At 37.6% G+C, this 24,015-nt stretch overlaps 1 protein-coding gene across 1 annotated transcript in view; it reads left to right on the plus strand.

Annotated features, from left to right (window-relative positions):
* The window catches only part of RANBP9 (RAN binding protein 9), a 72,907-nt gene that overhangs the window by 2,339 nt on the left and 46,553 nt on the right, over positions 1-24,015 (plus strand). The window contains exon 2 of the mRNA XM_006198627.3: positions 9,588-9,699. Within this exon, the coding sequence (XP_006198689.2) occupies positions 9,588-9,699 (112 nt within the window). The remainder of the gene's footprint in view (positions 1-9,587; positions 9,700-24,015) is intronic.

Here is a 24,015-nt window from a genome sequence, read left to right on the forward strand (position 1 = left end):
CTGTTATGAAGTGTTTACTTCTCATCTGGCTACCAGAATGCTTTTTTGTTAGACTCCACAAAACTTTAAATTTATGGTTGATGGTTAATAATTAGCTTATAAAAATCAGAAGCAGAAGATAGAGAAGATTATTGAACAAAGAATTCTAGGTTTCTGAGCCCTGCCATCATTTGTGATTTTAGGCATGTTACTAGACAGGGCCTCAGTTTCTTCTTCTGAGAGGTGAGGGAATTGAGCTGGATGGTTGGTAAGGAAATTTCCAGCTCTGAATTTCCATGTATCTAAGATTTGTGATTACAGCTTAGTTAGCACTGTAACGTGCCTTGATTAATTTTACTAACTCCTTTTACGTAAAATTGATGATTTGGGTCAGGGAAAAGTGCAGCTTATGTGAAATTGGTTGGAGTTGGAATATTTATGACACTGCTGTCTCAATTATTTTTTTTTTGTTGGCCTCTTTATTTCTTTCTGTTGTGTAATACTAAGATTCACTTTCTGGAAAGTTCACTCTTTTATAAACACGAACCATTATTTGTGGGAAAACAGATTTTGTTGTTTGTCATCCTTTTTCTTTTCTCTCCCCTTTGTCTCTCCCTCCCCCCTTGTCACAAACACAGGACCTTTTCCCCCCTTCTACTGCCTCTTCCTCTTGTCTTGTTATTTTAGAGTGTTTGTGTGTGTGTGTGTGTGTGTGTGTGTGTGTGTGTGTTGTTTTTCTGTGTGCTTTCTAAGTGGACCACACCAGAAGTACCAGGCATCTGAGCAAAGGGAAGGTGTCATAGGTAGTGGTAATTAAACTTGAAGTCAATCAAACAAAATAACATGAGAAACTACTGTTCACAAGGTATTTTTGTGTAGTATAGAATTTCGCAAGATTGATGATAATTGTTTTCCAGAATAATGAGGATGTTCCTTACCTTCAAAATAGACATTTCTTTTGCTCAGGACATACTGTTTTGAAGATGTTATTCTAAGCTGCAGTTACTCTTTTTGGAAGCAGTAGGGTTCCTTAAATGATTTGAAGGGATTAGTGTTGAACAATGCCAGACATGCAGACAAAGTTGATTGGATTGCAGAGGAATTGGGTGTGTTTATTATATGTTAAATTAAAAAAAAAATCCTTGCACTTAGCAGCCACACACCAACTGTTGAAACCCTCAAATACGGCCTCCTTTATTTTTAAAGTTCTCATCAGCTTTGAATAAATACAAATATGACAAGTTTAGACAGTTAACAATGATGACTTTATTCCAACTTAAAACATTTCAATGAACATGACAATGGATTTGATTAGTCTAAATGTTTCAGTTACAGGTTGTATTTTTATATTTGTGAAGTTCCTACTTTTTGGATACTTTGCAAGGCATTTTGTTACATACACTCAGGATTTGTTCAAGATGGTGGAATTAGCATTTTGGATGTGAGAAAGTGGGAGGGCCTGGAGGTTAGAATTTCCCAGCCACAAGTAAGCCAGGATTGGAAACTAGTTTTCACCGATTCTAAATTTAGTGTTCCTTCTATTATACCGTATTGCCTGCTTCAGTTTGTATGGGACTTAATTGTCTCAAGTAGGTAAAATCCAGTGAACACATTTATAACTTCTTGAAGAATAGTTGATGTTAAAAGTATTTCCTCTGGTGAAAAGTGCTACCTGAAGCACACTAATGCCATGGAAAAGTCCAGACACCTTGATTATACTAATTTAGGGCAGCTTAGAAGAAATGTAAGGTAAGTGAAAGTTGGGAATGATAGGAAGCCGTGAATAGTGAATTGCACCTTCTCACTGAATCATCGTTAATAGTATCTAACCAAATAAGTTGAGCTTTTAGTATGCCTAATTCCCCTCTCTCTCAGTATCACCAGTCGTTAGGCCTTTAACACGTCCTAAATTTAATTTCTGATCTAATTTCTTGCATTTCTTTATGTAGAACAAATATCTTAACAGTATTTACTTGTTTACCAATGTCTTGAGATTTATGGGTGATGATATAAAAATGTTCTTTAAAATCAAGGAATTAAAAAACTGAGCTTTTCCCAAGGATCCCTTTGCCAGAATTTAGCTTTAAAAATTCTAGTGGATAACTGCAAGAATTGAGTCTGATAATTATACTGAACAGAAAAGCATACAATGGTATTGATGATTTATTGAGCACTTGCTATAGGGCAGATATTCTGCTAGGCCATTTGTATATATGCCTTACTTTCTATTTATTTATTCTTTTATGTTTACTTTGTGCCAGGTTCTGGGGCATGTAGAGGTGAGTAAGATAATGTCTTTGAATTCAGAGCGCTCAAAGGACATGAAACAGTGTGTGTAGCAAGGGAAGTGTTATGAAGAGTTCTGTGGAAGATAGGGTTAGGGTTAGCTCCAGCTGACACTGGAAGGGTTGAAGTTGGTGGGTGGGTCAGGGACAGCTTTTTGGAGAGGATGCAGCCAGTGGTCAGTCTTAAAAGATGAGTATGATATAGGGATAGAGGAGAGGCTGGCCATTACAAGGGAAAAGTGTAAACAAATCATAGAGGAGAGAGTTATTCTTTATGTTTGTACCTACAAGCAGTATGGGGTTATTGGAATTTAAGCGTGTGGCAAGGAGCCGCTGGGAAAAGATTGTGTGAGCCCTTACAGAGTATTTTATTGAGCTTAGATCTTATTTCTGTGGGAGATGAAGAATCGTCCGAGGATTTAAATAGGAAGTGACTGGCTCATTGTCGTCTTTGTCAGAATACACAACAAATTAGAAGATGAATTCAGGGGGCACAAGACTGGAAATAGCAGACTCATTTAGAGGACTGTTGCAGACCGTGTCAGAAATAAGGACCTGAATTTGGTCAGTGGTCGGGGTGGAGAAGAGCAGACATATCTGTGACCTGTACTGAAGTAAACCTGACAGGATGTGATGGAAAGATAGAGAAATGAAGGATGATGCTGGATTTCTAGCCCTCTTAGGTTTTTGCAGTGAACCATGAATCAAATAATGATCACAAGGAAGTATTACGATATGTTTGGAGATGAGTAAAAATGGGAGTATTAGCCATGTGATCTGACCTTGTGTAAACCAGAAGACATCAAAGAAACAGCCTTAGAGAAAGAACAGATAAAGGTGTTCTGGAGTTAGGGTGGCTCTGTGTAATCACCACAGCTGGAGTTCATGACTTTTCACTTTATTCTAATGTTGAAATGACTCAGCCACAGTCTCTGGGTTCTGGCTATTTTCTTCTCTTTTCCCTTCTGAGTGGTTTATTTTTTTCCTTCCTATTTTAAATTCCCAAGAGACTTATCAGACTGGCCTCGCTACTTGCTGTCATCCTTAGTTGGGCAGAGCTTTTCATTATATGCTGCAGAGTGAATTGAGGGCCCTCTCCTAGATGCTCCCCTGTGCTGAGTCAGCTGTAGGGGTGTGAGCGTCATTAAGAAATGCAAAACGTCCTCCTGGCACAAGGATAGTCTGGGCCTCACTTCTTTCTGCAGGGACAGTGTAGGGGGCAGTTTCTCCTCAGAGAGGCTGCCACATACCATCATGGACCTGAACTTGGGAGAGAGGTCGAGGTCATGAATGATTTGGGAGTTGCCTCTAGCTAGTAGTTGAAACTCAGTGTATGAGAGAGAGTTAAGTAAACTAAGAAGATCAGTGGGCCAAAGATGGTACCTTGAGTAACACCAGCATTAGAAGACTAGTTGGAGCCCAAGAAGGAATAGACATCTGGACAGAGGGGAGTGTGGTGTCACAGAATCTGAGCAGAGCAAACGAGGAAGTGAACTTTGGTGTCAAATGCAACAGATGGGTTTAGTGAGATAGGTACAGAAAAATTTCCACTGGGTTTGGAATTGGATCGTTGTGACCTTAGGGAGAACAGTTTAAATTGAATGATGGGGGCAGAAATCAGAGTAAATAGAAGGGACTAAGCAGAAAGTATAATGAATATAAGTTATTCTTGAGAAATATAGATGAGGAAAGAGATTAGGCAGTACCTGGAGGAGAATGGAGATTTGAAGTGTAGAAGTGGATTCTTCAGAAAGGGGAGAGGATAGAAGGTGTGTCCCAGGGGAAGATGTCTGTATTTCCCCTATATGCCAAAGCTGTGTTGCTGGAAAAACCTCACGTTTTCCACAGAATTGCACACTAAAAATGACAGGGCTTATGGGAAAAATAGGGCTGGTGGAGACCCATTAAAACCTATGGAACTTTGTAACCAGAGTACTAAAGAGTAATAGCCCTAGTAAAATACAAGCCAGGTTAAATTTCCACTGCGTTTGTTTCGGTATCACAGGCTGCTGATCCTTCACAGCCTTCGGCCCTGGGATTTGGTCTTCCTGTTAGAGATGTTCCTTGTAAATTCTTGTTAGCTGTTAAATCAAAAATAAAAATCTGATTCAGGGTTTAACCCTTTTCACCACTTTTTTTAAGCAAAGAAGAAATGCTTACCTTTCGCTACCAGGATGACTAAAACCCGAAGAAAACCTGACCTGACAATTGCTGGGGAGGATACAGACAGCAGCAGGAACTCTCCTACACTACTGGTGGGAGCGCAGGATGATACACTTTGGAAGGTGGTTTGGCAGTGTCTAACAAAGCTACACTTAATTTTACCATATCATCCAGCAGTTGAGCTCCTAGGTATTTACCCAGCTGATTTGAAAATTTATGCCCATATAAAAACCTGCACATGAATGTTCATAGCAACTTTTCTCGTAATCACCAAAACCAAGAAACAACCAAGATGTCTTTCAGTAGGTGGATGGGTAAATGATGCTACATCCTTAGAGTGGAATATTACTCAGTGATGAAAAGAGCTGTCCATCCCACGAAGACACATATGGATCTTAAATGCACGTTACTAAGTGAAAGAAGCCAATCTGAAAAGATTACATACTGTATGATTTCAATTATATGACAGTTCTGGAAAAGGGAAAACTGTAGAGCTAGTAAAAAAGATGAGTGTTTGTTAGGGGTTGAGGGGAGGGAGAGAGGGTAAGTGAGGCAGAGAACGGGATTTTGTAGGTCAGTGAAAGATTCTGTATGGTACTGTAACTGGCTATGTGACATATGTGTTTATAGAACCCATAGAACTTCAGAGCATAAAGAGTGAACCTTAATGTGTGCACATTAAAAAATCACTTAGGAGGGAGGGGGAAAATCCCAGGATAGAATATAGAATGTGCCAAAACAGACTATCTTACATAGGTATGAAGCGAGAGGAGGGGAAAGGCGTTGACCTAAGTAACCTTAGAAATAAATGAAGTCTATAAAACTTAAGGTAAAAGAAACTATATAAGCACTGAATTCTTACTGATGGTAAGTTGTGTCCCATGGGGATATTGGTTGACAGTTCTGATACTACTATCCATAGGTACTGGAATTTAGCATTTAAATATGGGTGGTGGATGGTGGGAGTTAGGTTTCTCACCATTGGAGTAGAATTTTACAGATAAGCAAAGGGAGGCAGTTAGAATGATCCATGAGTTAGAGTTGGAGACAATAGTGTGCACTCATGTTTAGTTTAATATGTACGTAGATGATTACATGCAAAAGTATAGACCTGTGTATATACAGGGGTTTAGCCTACACACATATTTCCTTGCTCTTGTCGATAAGGAGGCCTAAAAGCAATGACACCCCAGTAACAACAAGCATGCCTAGTACCTAGATCTCGGATTCTAATGCCATTTGTCCGTAAAAGGAGCTAGGGCTCCTTGGAGAAATGGCTGATTCTAGGACTGGGGCAGGAAATACACAAGATGAGCTTCTAGCATCTTGTAGTGCCAGAAAGTAACAAGCAAAAACACAAAACACACAATGGAGGTATGTCAGAGTGCCAGAGGAGCCAACTGAAAAAGCTCCCAGTGGCTAAACAGGGAACAGTTTGAGCAACAAAAGAAATTAAGTAGTGTTGAATTATAACACAAAGTATAAACTAAATATGCATGAGATGCATGAGTCCATACTGATATAAACAAAGAGGCAGTATCTTAGCACTTTTGATCTGTACTGCACTTGAATTCTTCCCAGATGGTTTCACATAGTGGCAACTGTAGCAGTTCCTGAAGCCACCAGAAATCAGGTACAATAGGAATGCACTTCTGTAGGAATCCCAGCTTTTTTGACATAGGGCCTTTTGTTATATTGCTAAATTTTTCTCTTTAATTCATTAATGTACTGGGAAAAGCTGTGTTAGGACTGGAATGACTTCTTTATTATGCTGACATCATTCCTGTGTTTATCAAGTGCATGTGAGCTAATTTGTATTCAAGAAATGTGTTTTGTAGCAAAACAGACTTTATTAGAATTTAATAGTTACGAGGTAAAATAGTTTCAGGTGATATCAGAATCCAGAGTGTGGCTCCAGGAGAGATGCTGAAATTAGAGGGGAAGTCAGTGGGAAAAAAGAGGTCCAAGAATTAAAATGTAGAAATAATAAAATAATCGCAAATAAGTGTTATGTGTGTTAATGTTGTATGGAGAGGTTATAAAGAGGAGGTTAGACCAACTCAGAGCGTTTAGAGAAGGAATAGTTGAGGAAGTAAAGCTTGCACTGAGATGGAGCAGTCAGACCTGACCAGTCTGGGAGGGAAGGGGAGAGTGTCCAGGTAGAGGGAGAAGACTGGGCCAAGCCCGCCTGGCCAGGGTGGCTGGAGCAGAAAGGAGGAGGTGGAAGTGCCAGGGGAGAGCGAGATCAAACAAGGTTTTCAGGAAGTTTATCTTTTTCCAGGCTGAATGGGAGGCTTTAAAGAGAGAATATTCGTTGTATTGAGGGCTGGTGGTACAAGGAAGTCTGATTTATATTTCCAGAAATGCACTTGGCTGGATGTTGGAGAGTGGAGGGGGCTGAGGGAGGGGTTTATTCAAACCCTTTCTGTTTTGGTTATATGCAGTCAACAGATTGTTTGAATAGGAAAGCTTTGGAGTCTGAAGCAGTACATGTATTTTCTTCTTGAACCATCTAGAAAACACTTGACATTGAAGACTCTGGTTTTAGAAATTTACACTTTGGTGTAGTGTGAGGTTGTACCTTGGTCACTGCAGAATTTAAGGTGATAATCCTTAAATGTTCCTGCTGATGAACATTTTTAGAAATAGGCCCTTTGCTCTATTACTGGTCTCACCTAAAAATAATATGAGTCTTTTTAATCTTACACCTCAATTTTTTCCTGGGTCTTTACATTTTAAAGTTAATTTAAAAATGAAACAAAGCCTTTTAACATTTACAGAATTTTTCTGTTGTGTCTTAGCAGGGCATAATGAATATAACAGAACCTCGAAGATTTATGATTGTGTAGTTCTTTACAGTTATTTATGCATAATGGAAAAGTGTAGGGTACTTTAATTCAGGCATGGATTTAATGCATAATTCTACCAATTTAGGGCAAGTTATATAGCCTCTAAGAATTTCTCCATTTTAAAAAATGAGGTTACATAATATCTATTTCACAGATACTGAATGAGAAAAATCTGTACAAAAGCACCTTTGAGAGACTGTTTACCCTCAAATTGTTTTCTTCCTCTTTTCCCATTGAAGTAGCAGGAATAGGAGATGGGAGTACCTGTGAAGTGATCCCAGAATGCTCCTGGTAACTCAGTCCTTCCTATGGATTCAGAGCTCGCGTTTGGTCAGGCTTCTTGACTTTAAATCCCAGCACAAATCCTGGTTTGGGATTCTCACTCAGCAGTACGACCTGGGACGAGTTTCTTTAGCTTCCTCAACTATGAAATGATAAATAGTACTTACTTTGTAAGTTGTTTTGAATGTGAAATGAGTTAATAAATACAGTGCTTTTAGAATGGTGCCTTTCACATGGTATTAAATTTATGTCAACTGTTATCACTTATTATTATGTATACCTTGAGATTCCCTTATCCCTAAGCATTTTGGTCACTTCTCTGCCAAAAAAAACCCCAAAACCAAAAATAAAGGGTAGTTGATTTAGTACTCCAGGGTTAATCAGAGTTTTCCCTAGATTTATTTTTAAGTGTCTAAATTTTAAAAATGTGTTTAATTTACATGACCTTTTCCCAGGCAGCTCAATTATTTGAATATAAATTTACTGTAAAAAATATTTTGCTGAAACCATAATTTATTAAATGTCTGATTTTAAAAAGTAACTAGTGTATCATTCTGAAGATTTGTGGTTATTTTTTTCTGCTGCTTAGCTCAGTATAAATACTACCTACATATGTTAAAGCAGTTTTATTGGCATCTGTATATTGCTGCTTCCACTTTAATCTTCCTAGCTAGGTTTATCACCTCTCAGTGGTCACTGGGCTGAGAAGTTCTGCCTATAACACATTTACTTAGGGCATCTGTGAATGGTGATAGAAGAGTGGGTGAGTTCAGTCAGTTTCTTTTAGGCCATATGAACATGTGCTAATTTGCATCACAAGTGTAAACTTAACTTTAGTGAGAGCATAGGCATTGGTAATTTGATAAAGTGTATGGTGAGGGAGAATAGGATCTCATTGGTGTGTGATAGGTATTATATAGCTAAGATAGAAATTTTGACTTTAAAGAGGTGTTTAGTTTTGACACCATCAAGGTATATTTGAGAAGGGGAATTCTGCTACCCATGAAGATAATGTTACAGCCTGTGTGAAAGATTAAGGACATAAGCTGGTCTTGGGTGAAGCGTATCTAACACCCGAGTGATGGTCAGAGTGTTGTTTCTCATACAGCTCTCATCCAGGGCTCATGGAGCCTGTCTCGCTCACTTTCAGTACTTCCTGACATGCTGCTTCAGCTTCTGGCTTTATTCTTCTGGTGATTTTATGGGCATATTTTCTTTTGCTCACATGGTTTTGTTCATGTGCTAGCTTTCAAGGTAATTTGTGTCTTGGAATGGACAGGGGAGTTGATACCAGTGAAGATACCCTGTGGGATTAGAATTGAGGAATAGCTAATTAAAAAAGTTTAAGAGCCTTTATCTAACAGATTTCCTAAAGATGTCAGTAATGGTATGTTGTTATATTCCTTTCTTCAAAAAGAAAGAAAAGACAACTGGAGATTAGAGATGTTCCTCAGTAGGCTGTAATGGACCAAAGAAACTTTATGGATCAGCCTTTGTATAGAATTAATAAGAGTATGTCAGAGAACAGAATTGTAAATTCTTAACATAAGAGAGCTGTTTTGCCAATTTAATCTAATTGCATGAAATTCCAGTTAAAAATATAGTCCATGATGCTTCTGGTTTAAAAAGTAGGCCATTTGGCAAAAAAGTGTTTAGAAATGTTATAAATTGTGTGCAAATTTAGGTCTAATAAGATTAATCATGTTCTTCAGGAACAGCCTTTTTTCTCTTAAAAATATAGTCTACACTGAAATACTTTATTTAATTTGCATAAAGGACTGCTAGCTTCAACATATTTAGGTTCCAAAATTTCATCAAAACTAGTTAGTGTGAAGAGTTCTAAGACTAACTTGTGCTATTTTGCATGTTGGATTAATTTTGAATAAATGTTTCATTAATTCTTTAATTATTTGTGTTTATGGGAGCAGAAATGTATATATCATTCAAAAACCACATTTGTTTCTGAATTATTTGTTAAGATTTTCATGTGAATCTCTCTCTCTTTTTTTCCTTCCTGTTCCTTATGCAGGTCATGGCAAAACCCCAAAAGATGCAGCTTCAGTTCGTGCCACGCATCCAATACCAGCAGCCTGTGGGATTTATTATTTTGAAGTAAAAATTGTCAGTAAGGGGAGAGATGGGTAAGTGTAAATTTTGGTGGGAAAAATCATTTACTTACAGATAATTATTTTGTTTTGATTTATAACCATTCATGATGTAATTGGAAAATTGGAACTTTTTGGAAATTTCAGTAATTGGAGAAGTCAAATCTGAATATTCCAGTATACCAGGTTGGATCTGGTTCTGCTCAAAAGCTTGTGGAAGTTAAGCTTGAGTTGGTGAAATTACCAAGTTTTTCTGTTAAGATTTGTCATTAAAACGGAGAATTGGAATAAAACAATTAACAGATAATGACCCATTTTCCATGCTTTTCTAATGTTGCCGTTTTCACCATCATTTTTGAATTCTGCTGAGGAGCTAAATCTTCTCAAAGGTAGTTAACGAAAACCAAAAGGTGATTTGTTCATAGGTATTTTACAGGCTGGGGGCTCAGAATTTTAGACTTAGATCAGGGAAATGTATGTACACTCCCAGTTGGAGGCAATTCTCAGAGATGAGGGTGTGCTTTAGAACCTTAGAAATGAAAACTCCATGTAGATGCTGGAACCCCCTTTTATATCATTGCTTTTCAACTTGGGATTGGTGGTGTGTGTGTGTGTGTACATCAGAATCTGAAATAATCATTATGTACACACACGTCAGACTAGTAAAAATACAATACTTTGGGTCTTACCCCAAAAGTTCCTTAATCAGTATTTTCAGAGTAAGAGCTTGGGCAAGATAGGCATTGTGAGAAAGCTCCACAGGGAGTTTCAGTGCCTGTTTCTAATTGAGAACTAATTACCTAGAATCATTGGATCTATCTTATGGTAATTGCTAAATAACTTCATTTTGGTATCAGAGATCCTGTAAAGCATTTGTAGGGTCATTTGACCAGCTACCAAGATGAAGTCACTGGGCTGTGTGAGTAAGTTGACCTGTATTGAAGTGAGTCATTTCACCCCTTTTAGTGCTTCTTCTATGTTTAATTGACAAAATAAGTGTATTCAATAGATTATTCCTCTTACTTTATTTGCTGAATATTTTCAACATCAGCAATATGGAAGGTACAAAGTGAAACCTTAGATTCAGCGATAACTTTTTATTGAACTACCTTAGTTTTCCCAGGGCGATCGAGCCAAAGATAAAACCAGAGAAGCCAAGGGTAAAGTGGTTGAGAGACCCCAGACTGAAATAGACATGATTGTAACCATTTCTAACTCAACTGCTGCCTACTCAGTAAGCCAATTCTTTTTATACTTCAAATTATATCATCACCCGCACACTGCTAGAGTTGCTCAGGGTAATTCCCAGGGTTCTCTTTACCTTTCACTCTGCATGTTCTGTCTTTACATGCGCTTGACCTTATGTTTTCATGGCTGAAATACGCTGACCAGTCTCAAAGCTAAAGCTGCGTCAGGTTATTCCCTTGAGCTCTAGACCAGGATATCTAACCAAATGTTTGCATTTGAATGTCCCACAGGCATTTACATTTAGCTTGTTTAAAATCTTTTTTCTCAACCCTAGCTTACTTAATGGTTTCACTGTTGCTAGAAACTTGAGAATTTCCTGCCTTTAACTTTCGCTGTCCATTTCTACAGTTTCTGCCTTAGTCAGGTCTTGGTAACTTGTCCCCTAAATTACTGACATGGTTGGTTCATTGGTCTCCCAGTTGCTCCCTGTTTTGCTGTCAGTCCAGTCTCTAACTGTTGTCCATCTTCTTTTAATACAGAATTGAATTGTGTCTGTCCCTTTCTTGAGATCATTTGGCCATATCTATTGGATAAAATCTAAAACTTCTTAGCAGGGTCCTTAGTGATGTGACTGATGCCTTTTTCAGTCTCATCTGTTACCAGGATCCCTCATTATTTTTTTCCTTCATTTTTGAAATTGGCTATATTATACATATAATAAAACTTACTATTTTTAGTGTGCAGGCCTGTGAGTTTTGACAGATGTGTACAGTCATATAACCATCCTCACAATCAATATGTAAGACAGTTCCATCACCCCCAAAATTCCTCCATACCCCTCTTTAGACAACCCTATCCCATCTCCAGGGCCTGGCAACCACTGGTTGGTTTTCTTTCTTTATAGTTTTGCCATTTCTAGGGTGGTATATAATGGAATCATATATAGTGTGTGTGTGTGTGTGTGTGTGTGTATGTAGGTATGTATATGTATGTTATTATGTAGCCTTTTAAGTCTGGCATCTTTTGCTTAGTGTAACACATTTGAGGTTCATCCCTGTTGTTGTACGTATTGGTAGATTAGTCCTTGCTATTGCTGATTGTATGGATGAACCGACCATAGTTTGCTTATTCACTCTTCAGTTGAAGGACCTCAGGATTGTTTCCAGTTTTTGGCAATTAAGAATATAGCCACTATAAACATTTATGTACAGGGTTTTGTGTAAACATGAATTTTCATTTAACTTGGGTAAATACATAGGAATGGGATTGCTGGATCGTTTGTTAAGTGTGTTTTTAACTTTATAAGAAACCGCCACATTGTTTTGCGAAGTGGCTGTACGAGTTTGCATTCCCACCAGCAGTATATGAGGGTTCTGGCGGCTCTGCCTCCTCAGTGGAGCTTGGTATTGTCAGGGGGGTTTGTTGTTTTTTTTAAGTTGCAGCCCTTGTTGGGTATCCGGTGGTTTCTTCTTGTGGGTTTTTTTTTTTAATTGAAGTATAGTCAATTACAATGTGTCAATTTCTGGTGTACAGCACAATGTCCCAGTCATGCATATACATATATACATTCGTTTTCATGTTTTTTTTTTCCTCTTAAGGTTATTACAGGATAATGAACATAGTTCCCTGTGCTATACAAAAGAAACTTACTTTCAAAATGTATTTTTATATATAGTGGCCAACATTTGCAAATCTCAAACTCCCAAATTTATCTATTCCCACCCTCTTTCCTGGTAACCATAAGATTTGTTGTGGTTTTTATTTAATTTCCCTAATGACTAATGCTGAAGAAGCCTTAATTCTTGTTTGTCCTGTTTTGTTTTGGTTTTTTTTGAACAAACTCAATAATTGCTTTATTTTGATTTTAAAGTTGCCAGCAACTGTGAAAGTGGTTAAGAAATGACTTAATAGATATACTAAAAAATCCTGAGTTGACAGCTCCATTGAACAGAAAGTTTCTTAAGGCAGTTCTCATTTTGTTGTTCACCCTGATTAAATTTAAGGTCTTTATACCTCATCTCTTTTCTGAGCTGTGGAAGCTCTAACTGGGGCATCCTGTTAATCTCCATTTCCACTTCTCTGCCAGTTTAGGCTTGGAGAAACAAGACCAGAAAATAGAAAGTAGGATGTTAAACAGAGTTGAATCAACATAAAGGGACCCCAAAGGACAGGGATGGAACAAACTTTTCAGGTTAGGAAATGCTACCTAACCAAACTGGGGTCCACTTGCCCAGCATCCAGCAAAGCCAGTCTACTGATCTGGGGCTATGGTGAAGGAAAGTACAGTGTTTATTGCAGGGCACCAAGCAGAGAGGATGGGCAGCTCACGTACAAAAGACCCGAACTCCCTGATGGCTTTCAGCGAAGGGTTTTTAAAGGTAAAAGGGGTGAGGGTGCGCAGGGTGTGTGATTAGCATGTGGACTTTCTTTTGATTGGTTGTAGTGAGGTAACAGGGTGATGTTTTGGGACTCTTAGTCATCAACCTTCTGGTTCCGAACTGGAATCTACGTTCTTGTGGTCAGCATGTAGTCACCATCCTCCACTTTGGACAGGTGGGTCTTAGTTTCTACAGAACAACTCAAAGATATGCATCAAGTTATGTATGTCCCTTGAGGAGGAACTAGGGCTCTGTTTTGTTTTTGAACTATTCTTTAAAGCTATCATTACTTTTCTTGCTTGACTGCTTTTCCCTTGTGTCTGCATTCTCTCACTTTCTTTTTTGCATTCTTGAACTTTCCTAATTAGTAAATGCTTTAGTCTGCTCTTTGGAGCTCAGGGAAGGCCTACAGAAAGAAACGAGGGACACGGGCTTTTATATCCAATAAGGTCCCGCAAGGTCCTGCTTGGTTTTAATCCCCCCTTTTCTTTGATACTCCTCTATTCTGAGGGGAATAGGGGTGGGACAAGAAGAGGAAATAAAGTTTTGGATAGAGAGGTTAGTTCATAAACCTGGCAAGGGAACATGGCTTTAAGGAGGGGCTCAGTTTAAAGAATATTCCCAAGGACCTTTTTCTAAGCAGCCCTGGTATCTGTGGAGATGCAGTGGGTAGATGGCAGCTGTGTTATCCCGTAAGGTACTATCCATGGGTCTCCGATGGTACTTGCTGGCTCATGTTTCCAATTTTGATACAGGTTCTTCCCTTCCTCCTTATATTCACCTTCTCTAGTCCTTTTCCCTACTTGACAAACTTAACTAATTACTCTTCAGGTCCTAAAAGGTACTTTTTTGGGTGGCACTCTCTCCTCCCCAAAATAGAGTTGTGCCTTTATTATGCTTCCTTTGCCTTTTGGGCAGACTGTAATTGTGATGTCTATACTGCTTAAACTGTCTGCTTTTTGAGGGATGTAACTCTGCAGAGTCCAGGGTAATGGGCTATTTTATATTTCTGGTAACTCCAGTACTTAATTTTCAGCTGACATTCATATGAATGAACAAGTGAATGATGAGAATCAGTACCTACCTCATATATATTCTTGGAGAAAACTGTTGTGTTTCTTTGGTCAGATTTTATTTATCTCTGGTAAACTTTTTGAACACAGTTTTAGGCCCAATCCCAATGCTTTTGGAAGGCGAGAAGAAACGATTCATTTATGGAAGGAAAGCAAGTCATTTTGCTAATTTTGGCCAAATATTGTCTCCCTGGAGATGTATTGAACTGTATCAAGAGATAAAAAAATTCCTTCCTAAAATCCTAACATCGTTGTAAAGACTTGACCAGAAAGAGCAGCTGTTAATCACCTTTTGTTTGCAGTAATATATGCTCATCTGAGAGTTTATTATACCTAATTTAAAATAGAATTTTCTTTTAAGCAGTATGTTTATCTAAGATTAGGACAGGTAAATATATGATTTGGATCCAAGATGTCAGTTTTCTTAAGAGAAATTGTCATTGCATCAAGTTTTCTCATGAAATGGCAAGCGCTGGGTAAGAAACGCTTCTCAGTTTATTTGTGAAATGCACGTTTTCTAGGCCTGCCTTAGAAAATTAGGGACCATCAGTGTGATGATTGTTACTTGTATTTCTTCATTGCCTAAGAAGTAAGACTTGAAGGAAATTCCTTTTATTGAGTGAAACAAATAAATATATTTTGTTTTCTGCCTTGGATTTTCATTTATACTAAACATACTTTTTGTGTATATTCAGCAAATTAAGCTTAATTTGTTAGGACAGAATAACCTGTCTAAATTTTTGATTAATTTAAAAATCACGTTTTGCGAGCAAAAATTTTATCACTTTATCTGCGTAAAAATATTTATTTAAGGAGACATTTAAAAGATATATGTTTACTTTGTGTTCTTGCTAATCCTTGTGGACTGTCAGGACGAATTTCTTAGACTGTCTCACAAATGTACTTTCAGTTCAGGAATTTCATTCAGGTTTTAAATAATGCATACTAATAGAGGCAGTGGAGATACAGTTAATTATAAATGTGAGAGATAATTAATTTTTTATTTGGAAATTTTTAGAATTGAAATCTGTTATGTGTGTGATATTTTTAGCTCTTCAAACAAAATATCAATGCCACTCTGCCAGTGTGATTCAGGAGAAACCAGCAAGTAATCTGGTCTCTCTGTTCTGTTCCTAAATTCTGCTGATAATAGAATTCAGCCTTCAGAATGTTCCTTCTGTGCTTCCTGACTTTCTGGATTATTTCTTGGGGGAGTGAAAAAGAAATAAAGGCCTTTCTTCCCATGTAGCTTTGTAAGGCTTTTAAAGGTCTTTTCTTCTAGTTTCTGTTGGCAATAAGCAGCATATTGAAACAGATGGAAAACGTGAACAAAGACATCAAATAAGCAATGTATTTATTTATCAACAAATATATATCGAACATGTATGGTATATCAAGCATTGTTAGAAGCTGAGTATAAATAAATTATTTTATCTATCTTTGTCTTATCCATAGTTTCTACGAAGGACCTGACACTTAGTAGAAACTCAGGAAATGCATTGAGTGAACTGAATGTGGGTTCTTGTTCTCAAGGAGTATTGAACTCAGTACTTGGAGGGTACAGTGAGGCAGGGTGGGGAGCAGACATATGCAAATAACTGTAGGTTAAGACGTAATATGCCAAGTGCTTAAAGAGTATATGGGAGAACTGAGGAGGTGATGATTAATTTTAGCTGAAAGAAACAGATTTATAGAGGAAGTAGTATTTGATAGGCTTTAGGAAATGAGTGAGAATTTGAGACACTTTGTTGGGGAAAAATACTCCAGACTGATAATTGGTCTAGTCTCATGGGAGGAATGGAACTGTGCGGTGTCATTGGCTGAGGTATATGGCTCAATATTATTGGAGACTTGAGAGCTAATAGTGAAGAGTTTGCAGGAGTAACGGAATTAAAATCTGATATTAGAAAGCCTTGATAACAGTTCTAAGGGGGAATACTCTGCAGGTAGTAGGGAGCCTTCAGTCTTTTTGAGTAAGGCAGTGATATGGTATCTGTTTTAGAAAAGCAGTAGTGGGTGGGTTGGGGGAGTATACAGCGTGTGCTGGCGGAGTGAAAGATGGTTGGAGATGGGAGTTAGGCTGTGAGGCTGGGGATGCCTGGTGGTGAAGTGTGATAGAGATTTAAAAAAATGGAAATGGGGAAGAGGTAGTTTAGTTTGTTGGATACCTGTTATGTACCAGATACTGTGCTAGGAACCTAGGATTTACAAGAATGGGATGGCAGAGACAGGATCCTTGCCCTCCAGAAGTTTGTAGGTAAGAAGAGAAAGGAACATGTCAATAAATAATGAAATATAGGACAAAATAGATGTATTAATAGCTGTATGAACGAAGTAGAGAAGAAGCATGGAGGTGGGGTGACCAACTCTGTTGGAAGATGGGGTGGCAATCAGGGAAGCCTCTAGAAAGCTTGCACACAGTTATGGAAGAGAAAGGAAGTTAAATATAAGTCTCTCTTACTTCCTTGTTCTTCAACCACCCACTTACCCTCCTGGAGCTAATTTCCTAGGAATCCTCCAGAGATTCTCTATGAACAGAATTTTAAAAGATGAATAGCTGTTTGAGAAGCTGATTTAATTACTTTTGCTGAGAAATGCAGTGAAGTACCTTGGAATTAGAAAGATGGACACCAGAAACTAATACAACGTTGTAAGTCAACTATACTTCAGTTTAAAAAAAAAGTTTAAAAAAAAGATTTGAATATGGGTTCTGTCACTTACTAGTTCTGTGGCCTTATACTTTCTGACAGACTCTTTGTTTCCTTTTCTGTAAAATGGATTAGATTCAATGATTCATTTAAAGCACTCATTAGAGTGCTTGGCACACACTTGATGCTGCTGCTGGTGGAGAAGGAGCAGCCCCGAGTTCTGTGGTAGGAGTGTGTCTAGAGATGACCATGAAGGACTTCTGGTGTATTATCTTTATCTTCTAGGTTCCAGTTTTAAAAGGGAATGATAACCACTGGATTTGCATTTTAGGGGGGTTACTCTGATGGTAATGCAGAAAAGAGAGGTCTTGAGAGACACATGAGGACCAGTTGGGCAATTATGATTTTAAGTTGGCTTAATCTGTGTGGTAGAGTTAGTGAGGAAAGTAGATGGAATGGCTAGCTATTTAGGACTTTAAAGAAAAAAAAACTTGATTAAGATGGGAGGGTGAGGGTAGCTGTTGAAAGAATTAAATGAAGTTTAGGAGAAAGAAAAGCTGTAGGTGGATTTTGGAGTCAATCAGAATATAAGTTGTTGAAGCCTTGAGGATTGATGTGATCCCCCAAGTATGTGATGTAAAAAAAGAAGAGCGCCTAGGATGGACATCTGAAACACCATATTTGTAAGATATACAGGAGAGGGGAATCTAGTTGAAGATTCTGAGGAGGAGTGGTCAGGGTTAGGAGGGAGATCCTAGGTAGTATTGTGTGTTAGAAGCAAGGATGTCAATTAAAAAGGGAACTGAAGAGTCGGCTGGCTTGTCACTTTGGAGGTTGTTGTTTCCTTAAAGTTGGGACAGAAGCGGGTGCAGTGTGTCAGAGTCAGAGGGAAGGAATGGAGGTGATGGAGCCAGTGCACGGCCCAGCTGCACTGTTCTTGTGGAAAGCAGTCGTTCTCCATCCATTCAGAAAACTGTGAGGAAGAAAATTATCATCTTGTATATTGCTGTTAATAATTCAGCTTGCTTCCTTGCAGTGTTTATATATACACCTTTTTATTGCACAGCAGTACTCTCCTTACACATCTGTACATTCTGCCTTTATTATTGATTTACTTACCCGTATTTATTACTATGTATTCCTTAACATAGTTACAGGTATAAGCATTTGACTGTAAGATTAAGAGCTCTGACCATTTCTCTTCTTTTGGCTTTGTTGCTGCAGCATATAGTCTATTGTGCGCGTATTAAGGCACATCTGTAACTATTCTCCGGTTGTTATTTAAGTTGCTTCTAACTCTTTTCACTATTTCAAATAATTTTTATGCTTTAAATTTACCTTTATTTCTTTGGGAAAGATTTCTTGAAGTAGAATTATTGCACTGATAGGGAGAGTATGCATATTTTTAAGATGCATGATGCAGTGGCCAGATTACTTTCTAGAAAGATAAGTCCAGCTTCTGTTTGGGTGGGAGACACTTGGTCATATGTGTACACTGAGGAGAGGGAATCATAGGGAATCCAAAGAAAAGTTGAAGAGGCTAGTTCCTTTGCTAAGGGGGTGGAGTTGAGGGGTTAAATATAAATTAGGAATGTGGGCTGGAATACAGAATTGATTAGAACAGAAGCCTGTCTTGACAACCTTTCCACCTCCAAACTAGGTTAGACGCCTCTGTTATCTGCTTTCATAGCACCTTGCCCTCCCGCTTTATAGCATTGTGTCAGATTCATAATTATTTATGTAAGATCTGTCTTCTTTAATGTTAGAGTGCCAGCCCAGCTCCACGAGAGCACAGGCTTTCGTCTTTTTTGCAGCTTAATCTGTGTTGTCCCACACTTAGTTACTTAGTAAATATTCATCGATCAAAGAAGTAAAAATATGGTGGAACTATGAGATTTAAAATCATGAATTTGTTTTGACAGCAGTTTATATACATAACAACATTTTTCTCTCGGTACTCAGCTGGTTAGCTGGTTAGGGAGGAAAGTTGAATTGTATGATTGATGCAGGGTGGGAAGTGATAGGTCAGTTGGAAGAACAGCTGTAGCTGAGGTTACTGGTGAGGGAATGTTTAAACGGACAGTTTCAGTTCAGGCTGGGTAAGGAAGAAATGAAATCAGTAAAAAGCTGATAAAAGCAGACAAAACGGAGAATTTTGTATGTTGCTGTTTCTTGTGAGGTTTAAGAAGAGATGTGGTGGGATTTCTGAGATGGAGTTGTTGGAGATGCCAGGTAGGAGGTAGCAATGAGAGACGACTCACATGAAGAGAAGTAGAAGGGACTTTGGGTCCATTTTGTCTGCTCCTGTATCCTCAGCGCGTAGAACGCTGCCAGGCACCAAATGGGTGCCGGGTACATACGCTGACTGCAAGGAGGTAGGTGGGGACGACGTCTTTTCTTCTGCGCGTCCCCAGTTCTGCACCTTGTATGGAGTACAGGTGTTTGGTGTTTATGGAATGAACAAAATGAGTCTTGGATTTTGAATACTTTTTTATCTATGTTTTGAAACCACCAAAGAAGATTGGGAGCTGCATTTTTGGTGGTGAAGAAAATGTCATTTAACAGAATATCCAGTGAATGTGGGAAAAGTACCCTAGAGATATATAGTCATCATGTTTCTTAAATTATTCTTGAGTTGGTTATCTGTTTTCAGGGTAGTTGAAATCCCACATCACCTTTACTCCATCCGTTATTTAATACCCAGCAAATGCATATGGACTTTTTAAAGAACCTTTTTTTCCAGTTGTAAGGTAGTATATTCTTACTGCAAAAGGGAAAATCAAACAAATACTATGAAATAGAAAAAAGCATAGCTATTTTTAAAAGCGTCTGCAGTCCTGATACCCATACTAAACTACGTTGACATTTCGGGGTATATTCTCTCAGCCTTTTTTTTTTCTGTATTCAAATGAATTTTAATGTTAGTCTAAGAAAGAAGAATTGGTTTAAGGTATATTTGAATCACATAAAAGAGATTTTAGAAGTATATTATTCTCAAATGTACCACTTCTTATACTTAATATTAGCTTAATTAAAAATTCAGAGAGAAAATTCCATTTTAATAATGTTTTGAAGATGCCCATAATCTTTCAATGTAAAATTCAGGTTGTATAGCTTTGTTGTAATTAATATATTACTTGAAATCATATTTTAGTTTTTCAGAACCAGACAGACAGTTTGTAACCAATCTATTCATGTTTATCTCAGATATATTTAGTGCTTGCTGTTTGCCCACTGCTGGAAGCACTTAGGTTCCAAAATAAAGAGACATGGTCTGTTAGTCCTGGACCTTTTGATTTTTTTGTGGATGATTTGGCAGATGAGTAAGATTTTCAGGAAGAGTTGTTAAGATGTTTAAGGGGGGAGGGTATAGCTCAATGGAGAGCACATTCTTAGCGTGCAGGAGGTCATGGGTTCAATCCCCAGAGCCTCCATCAAATAAATAAATAAATAATATAATTAATTAATTAATTAACCTAGTTATCTCTCCCTCCAAAAAAAAAAAAAAAATGGAAAAAAAAAAGGTGTTTAAAATGGTTCCAGAGTAGTAACTGTGGGGATGGAAGCACAGCCCAGTGAAGAGTTGTCTTCATCCCAGTGCTGCTCTCTCTGTGACTTAGCGTGGAATCTCAGCAGTTTTCCTCCCCAGCGTTTTCTAACATAAAGAAGAGTTAATACAGTGAACACCCATCTACTGCCTTGATTTTAGAGTTAGGATTTTGCTGTATTTGCTTTATCACAAATCTGTCCATCTGAACCCATCATATTTTTTAATGCATCTCAAAGTTAAAGTTTCCAGATCAGTTTTACCTAAATTCTCTAATTTTACACTTGTATCTTTTTTCTTACTCCGGAAATCTTTGTTTCTAGTGTTACTGACACAATTTTTTATTTGCTTTGTCCTTGAACACAACTATATATTTCTCAATTAACATACTAATATTATGACTGAAAAGAATATTCACTACTGTATGATTTTTTAATGTGTTTTTATGTATTTAGTTTTATGTATTTTTATCTTTAGAATGTATCCCACTAGGGATAGGTATTCAAAATATTGTGCTTTAAAAGTCATTTGAAGTAATTCTTTTCTCTGTTTCTGCCATCAACTTGACATACCATTAGTTTCACTTACTTAAATTTATCTTCTGTTTATGGAGGTTATTTTTTTTTCTTTTTGATTTTTGTTTTCTTAAATTATGTAAAACATTTGAACATTTACATTGTTCCCAAATTAGAACTGTACAAGAGGGCACTTCACAGAAGGCTCACTTCATCCTGGTCTTCTTTCCCCATAGGTATCCATTTTTACTAGTTCTTGTTTTTTCTTTCCATTATTTCCTTTTGAAAATATAAGCAAATATGCCATAGAAAAGTTTTAACAGATCTCACGAGTAACTGGTGACACTGGTTGCTTCTCAGTGGGGGAAGTGGTTAGCTGCAGAGAGGAGTGAAAGGAAACTTAAACATTTTTGTCACTTTTGAATTTGGGGTTTTTTTTTAATGATACAGTTAGTCTATTTGGTTTTTTTTAGTGGGGGAGTTAGTGTATTTTTACATTTAGGAATTGTAATAGTACCTGTGGTCCCCTCTTTTATATTCTCTTTTATGAGCAATGATGGAATTAGCTACTAACCTCTTCTTGACCTTTCCTTCTCTCTTCCCTAGAATCTTTCCTTCTTTCTTTCTTTTTTTTTTTCTGGCATTTAAAAATTTATTATTGATTCACATGCAGTAAAATTCACTTTTGGGGGTGGTGGTGTCGGTCTGTGGGTTTTGACAGATGCATAGAATCGTAAAACAGCCACCATAATCAAGATCAAGAACAATTCCCTCACGTCCCAAAATTCCCTCGGCCCCTGACTCCTGCCAGCAACTGATCTGTTCTCTGTTTCTGTAGTTTTTCCTTTTGAAATCAGAATGTCATATGTCATATAAATGGAAATGTCATATAAACGTAACCTTTTTATTTTTCCACTTAGCACAACGCATTTGAGATTCATCTAGGTAGTCTAGTGTGTCAATAAATCATTCCATTTTTAGTAAACTCTCCCCTACTCCATTTTGTTAATACACACATACACACACATATGGCACAAACATTTGCGTACACAACTCTGTTACCTTATTGTTTAGTGTTAGTTCTAAATTCAGTATATATCACCACCAGATCTTATCCCAAAGCTTCTCTTAGAGTTTTTTGATTGTTTGAAGCTCATTCTTTTTTTTTTTTCTCCTTGGAGGGGAGGTAATTAGGTTTGCTTATTTATTTATTTTTGGAGGAGGTACTGGGGATTGAACTCCGGACCTTGGGTGTGCTAAGCATGCACTCTACCACTTGAACTGCACCCTCCCCCTTGAAACTCATTCTTTACTAAAGAGCTCAGGGAGAGCTCATGGGAATGGTATTAAATTCTCTCTGGTTCTTAACATTTGCTTCTGACCGTTATACCCATTATATCTGAAGGTTTGATTGGATGTAAAATCCCTGGTTTATATTTTCTTGAGCCCCATGGACCTGGATATGAAGTATTGTCAAAGTCTTAAACCATTTTCTTTTTTCTCTTACAGAGACTTGGAAGCCCAAAAGATTTTTCTTTACAGAACCAATATTTTAATATGTCTTGGTGGGGTTTTTTTTGCATTTTTTGTTGTTGTTGACAATTACATGATTTATTTAGTAGTAGGAACTTGGGTAAATAGATCTTTAGTGTGAGGTGTTATAATTATCTGGCTAGTAGTTAGGCTGTGTTTAATGTTTGCTACTTGTTTATATTGTCTGTAGATGTCAGAGCTTCATTTACCTCTAGTTTCCTTGTTTTTGTTTTCCCTGCTGTTTGGGGCTTCCCTAGAAGCTCCTTAAATAGTGTGTCTTTCAGCTCTCTCAGTTGTAATTTGTTTTTATACTGGAGCCTTGTTGATGTGGTGATATGGGTACTGGGAACAGAAGTGTTCTGTAACTTACGATTAAATATCAGTGGTTGAAGTGGACCAGAGTCCCTTTGAAAGAGTTCAGTCTTTTCCCCTCTCCCCTTACTTCGGTCAGGAAGGCTAGCTGTGACTGGAGTTGTCTAACTGCCCTTCCTCTAGGTCAAAAAGGCAGGTCTTAGTTAAAGAGAACAGATTGTTCTGGGTATATCTCAAAATGGTTACTTTAACTCTCCCTGAGCACAAAACTGGAAGGGATTTTTTTTTAATGATAACCTGGTAGAGTTCATGAATATATGGAGGCTTCTCTAAGACCAGAACCTAAGAGTTCTACAGCTCCAGCTGGTTTACAATCAGCCTCCAGCAATTCATCAGTTACCTTTAAAGTATTTCTCTAAACTGTCTTCAGAGGCTCCTGCTCAGCTCTCATTCTCCATATTCACTTGTCTTTTCCATTTTCCTGAAGGCATTTTGCACTGTGAACTCAGTTTTCTGATGAATCTAGGGAGAGCTGTTGCTTTACATTTGTTCATCTTCTTTTCTTGTGAGAATGGGAGTAACAGATTTCAGTCTTTTTACATATCAGAGCTGAAGCCAGAAGTCCTCTTGTTAATGTTTTAGTCAGGGTTTTATGGAGACATAATTCACATACCCTTAAAAATTCACCCTTAAAAGCATCTTTGGTAGTTTTTAGTATCTTTACAGAATTGTGTAACCTTTACCACTGTCTAATTTTAGAACATTTTCATCACCTGACAGAGAAATCCTGTTATATCTAGGACTCCTAGTCCTAGGCAACCACTTGTCTATTTTGTTTCTGTGGATTTGCCTATAATGAACATTTTATATAAGTGGCGTCATATAATATGTGACCTTTTGTTTCTGGCTTGTCTTAGTGTAATGTTTTCAAGGTTTGTTCATGCTGTAGTGTTTATCAGTGCTCCATTTCTTTTTGTTGCCAAGTAATATTCCATTGCAAAGCTATATTACATTTTGTTTATCTATTCATCGATAGGTAGAAACACTTTTTGGCTGTTATGAAAAATGCTGTTAGGAACATTTGTGTAACATTTTTGAGTGGATATGTTTTCATTTTTCCTGGATAGATACCTAGGAGTTGAATTAATGGTTTATAGG

The sequence above is a fragment of the Vicugna pacos genome, chromosome 20, assembly GCF_048564905.1.
Source record: "Vicugna pacos chromosome 20, VicPac4, whole genome shotgun sequence".
NCBI lineage: Eukaryota > Metazoa > Chordata > Mammalia > Artiodactyla > Camelidae > Vicugna > Vicugna pacos.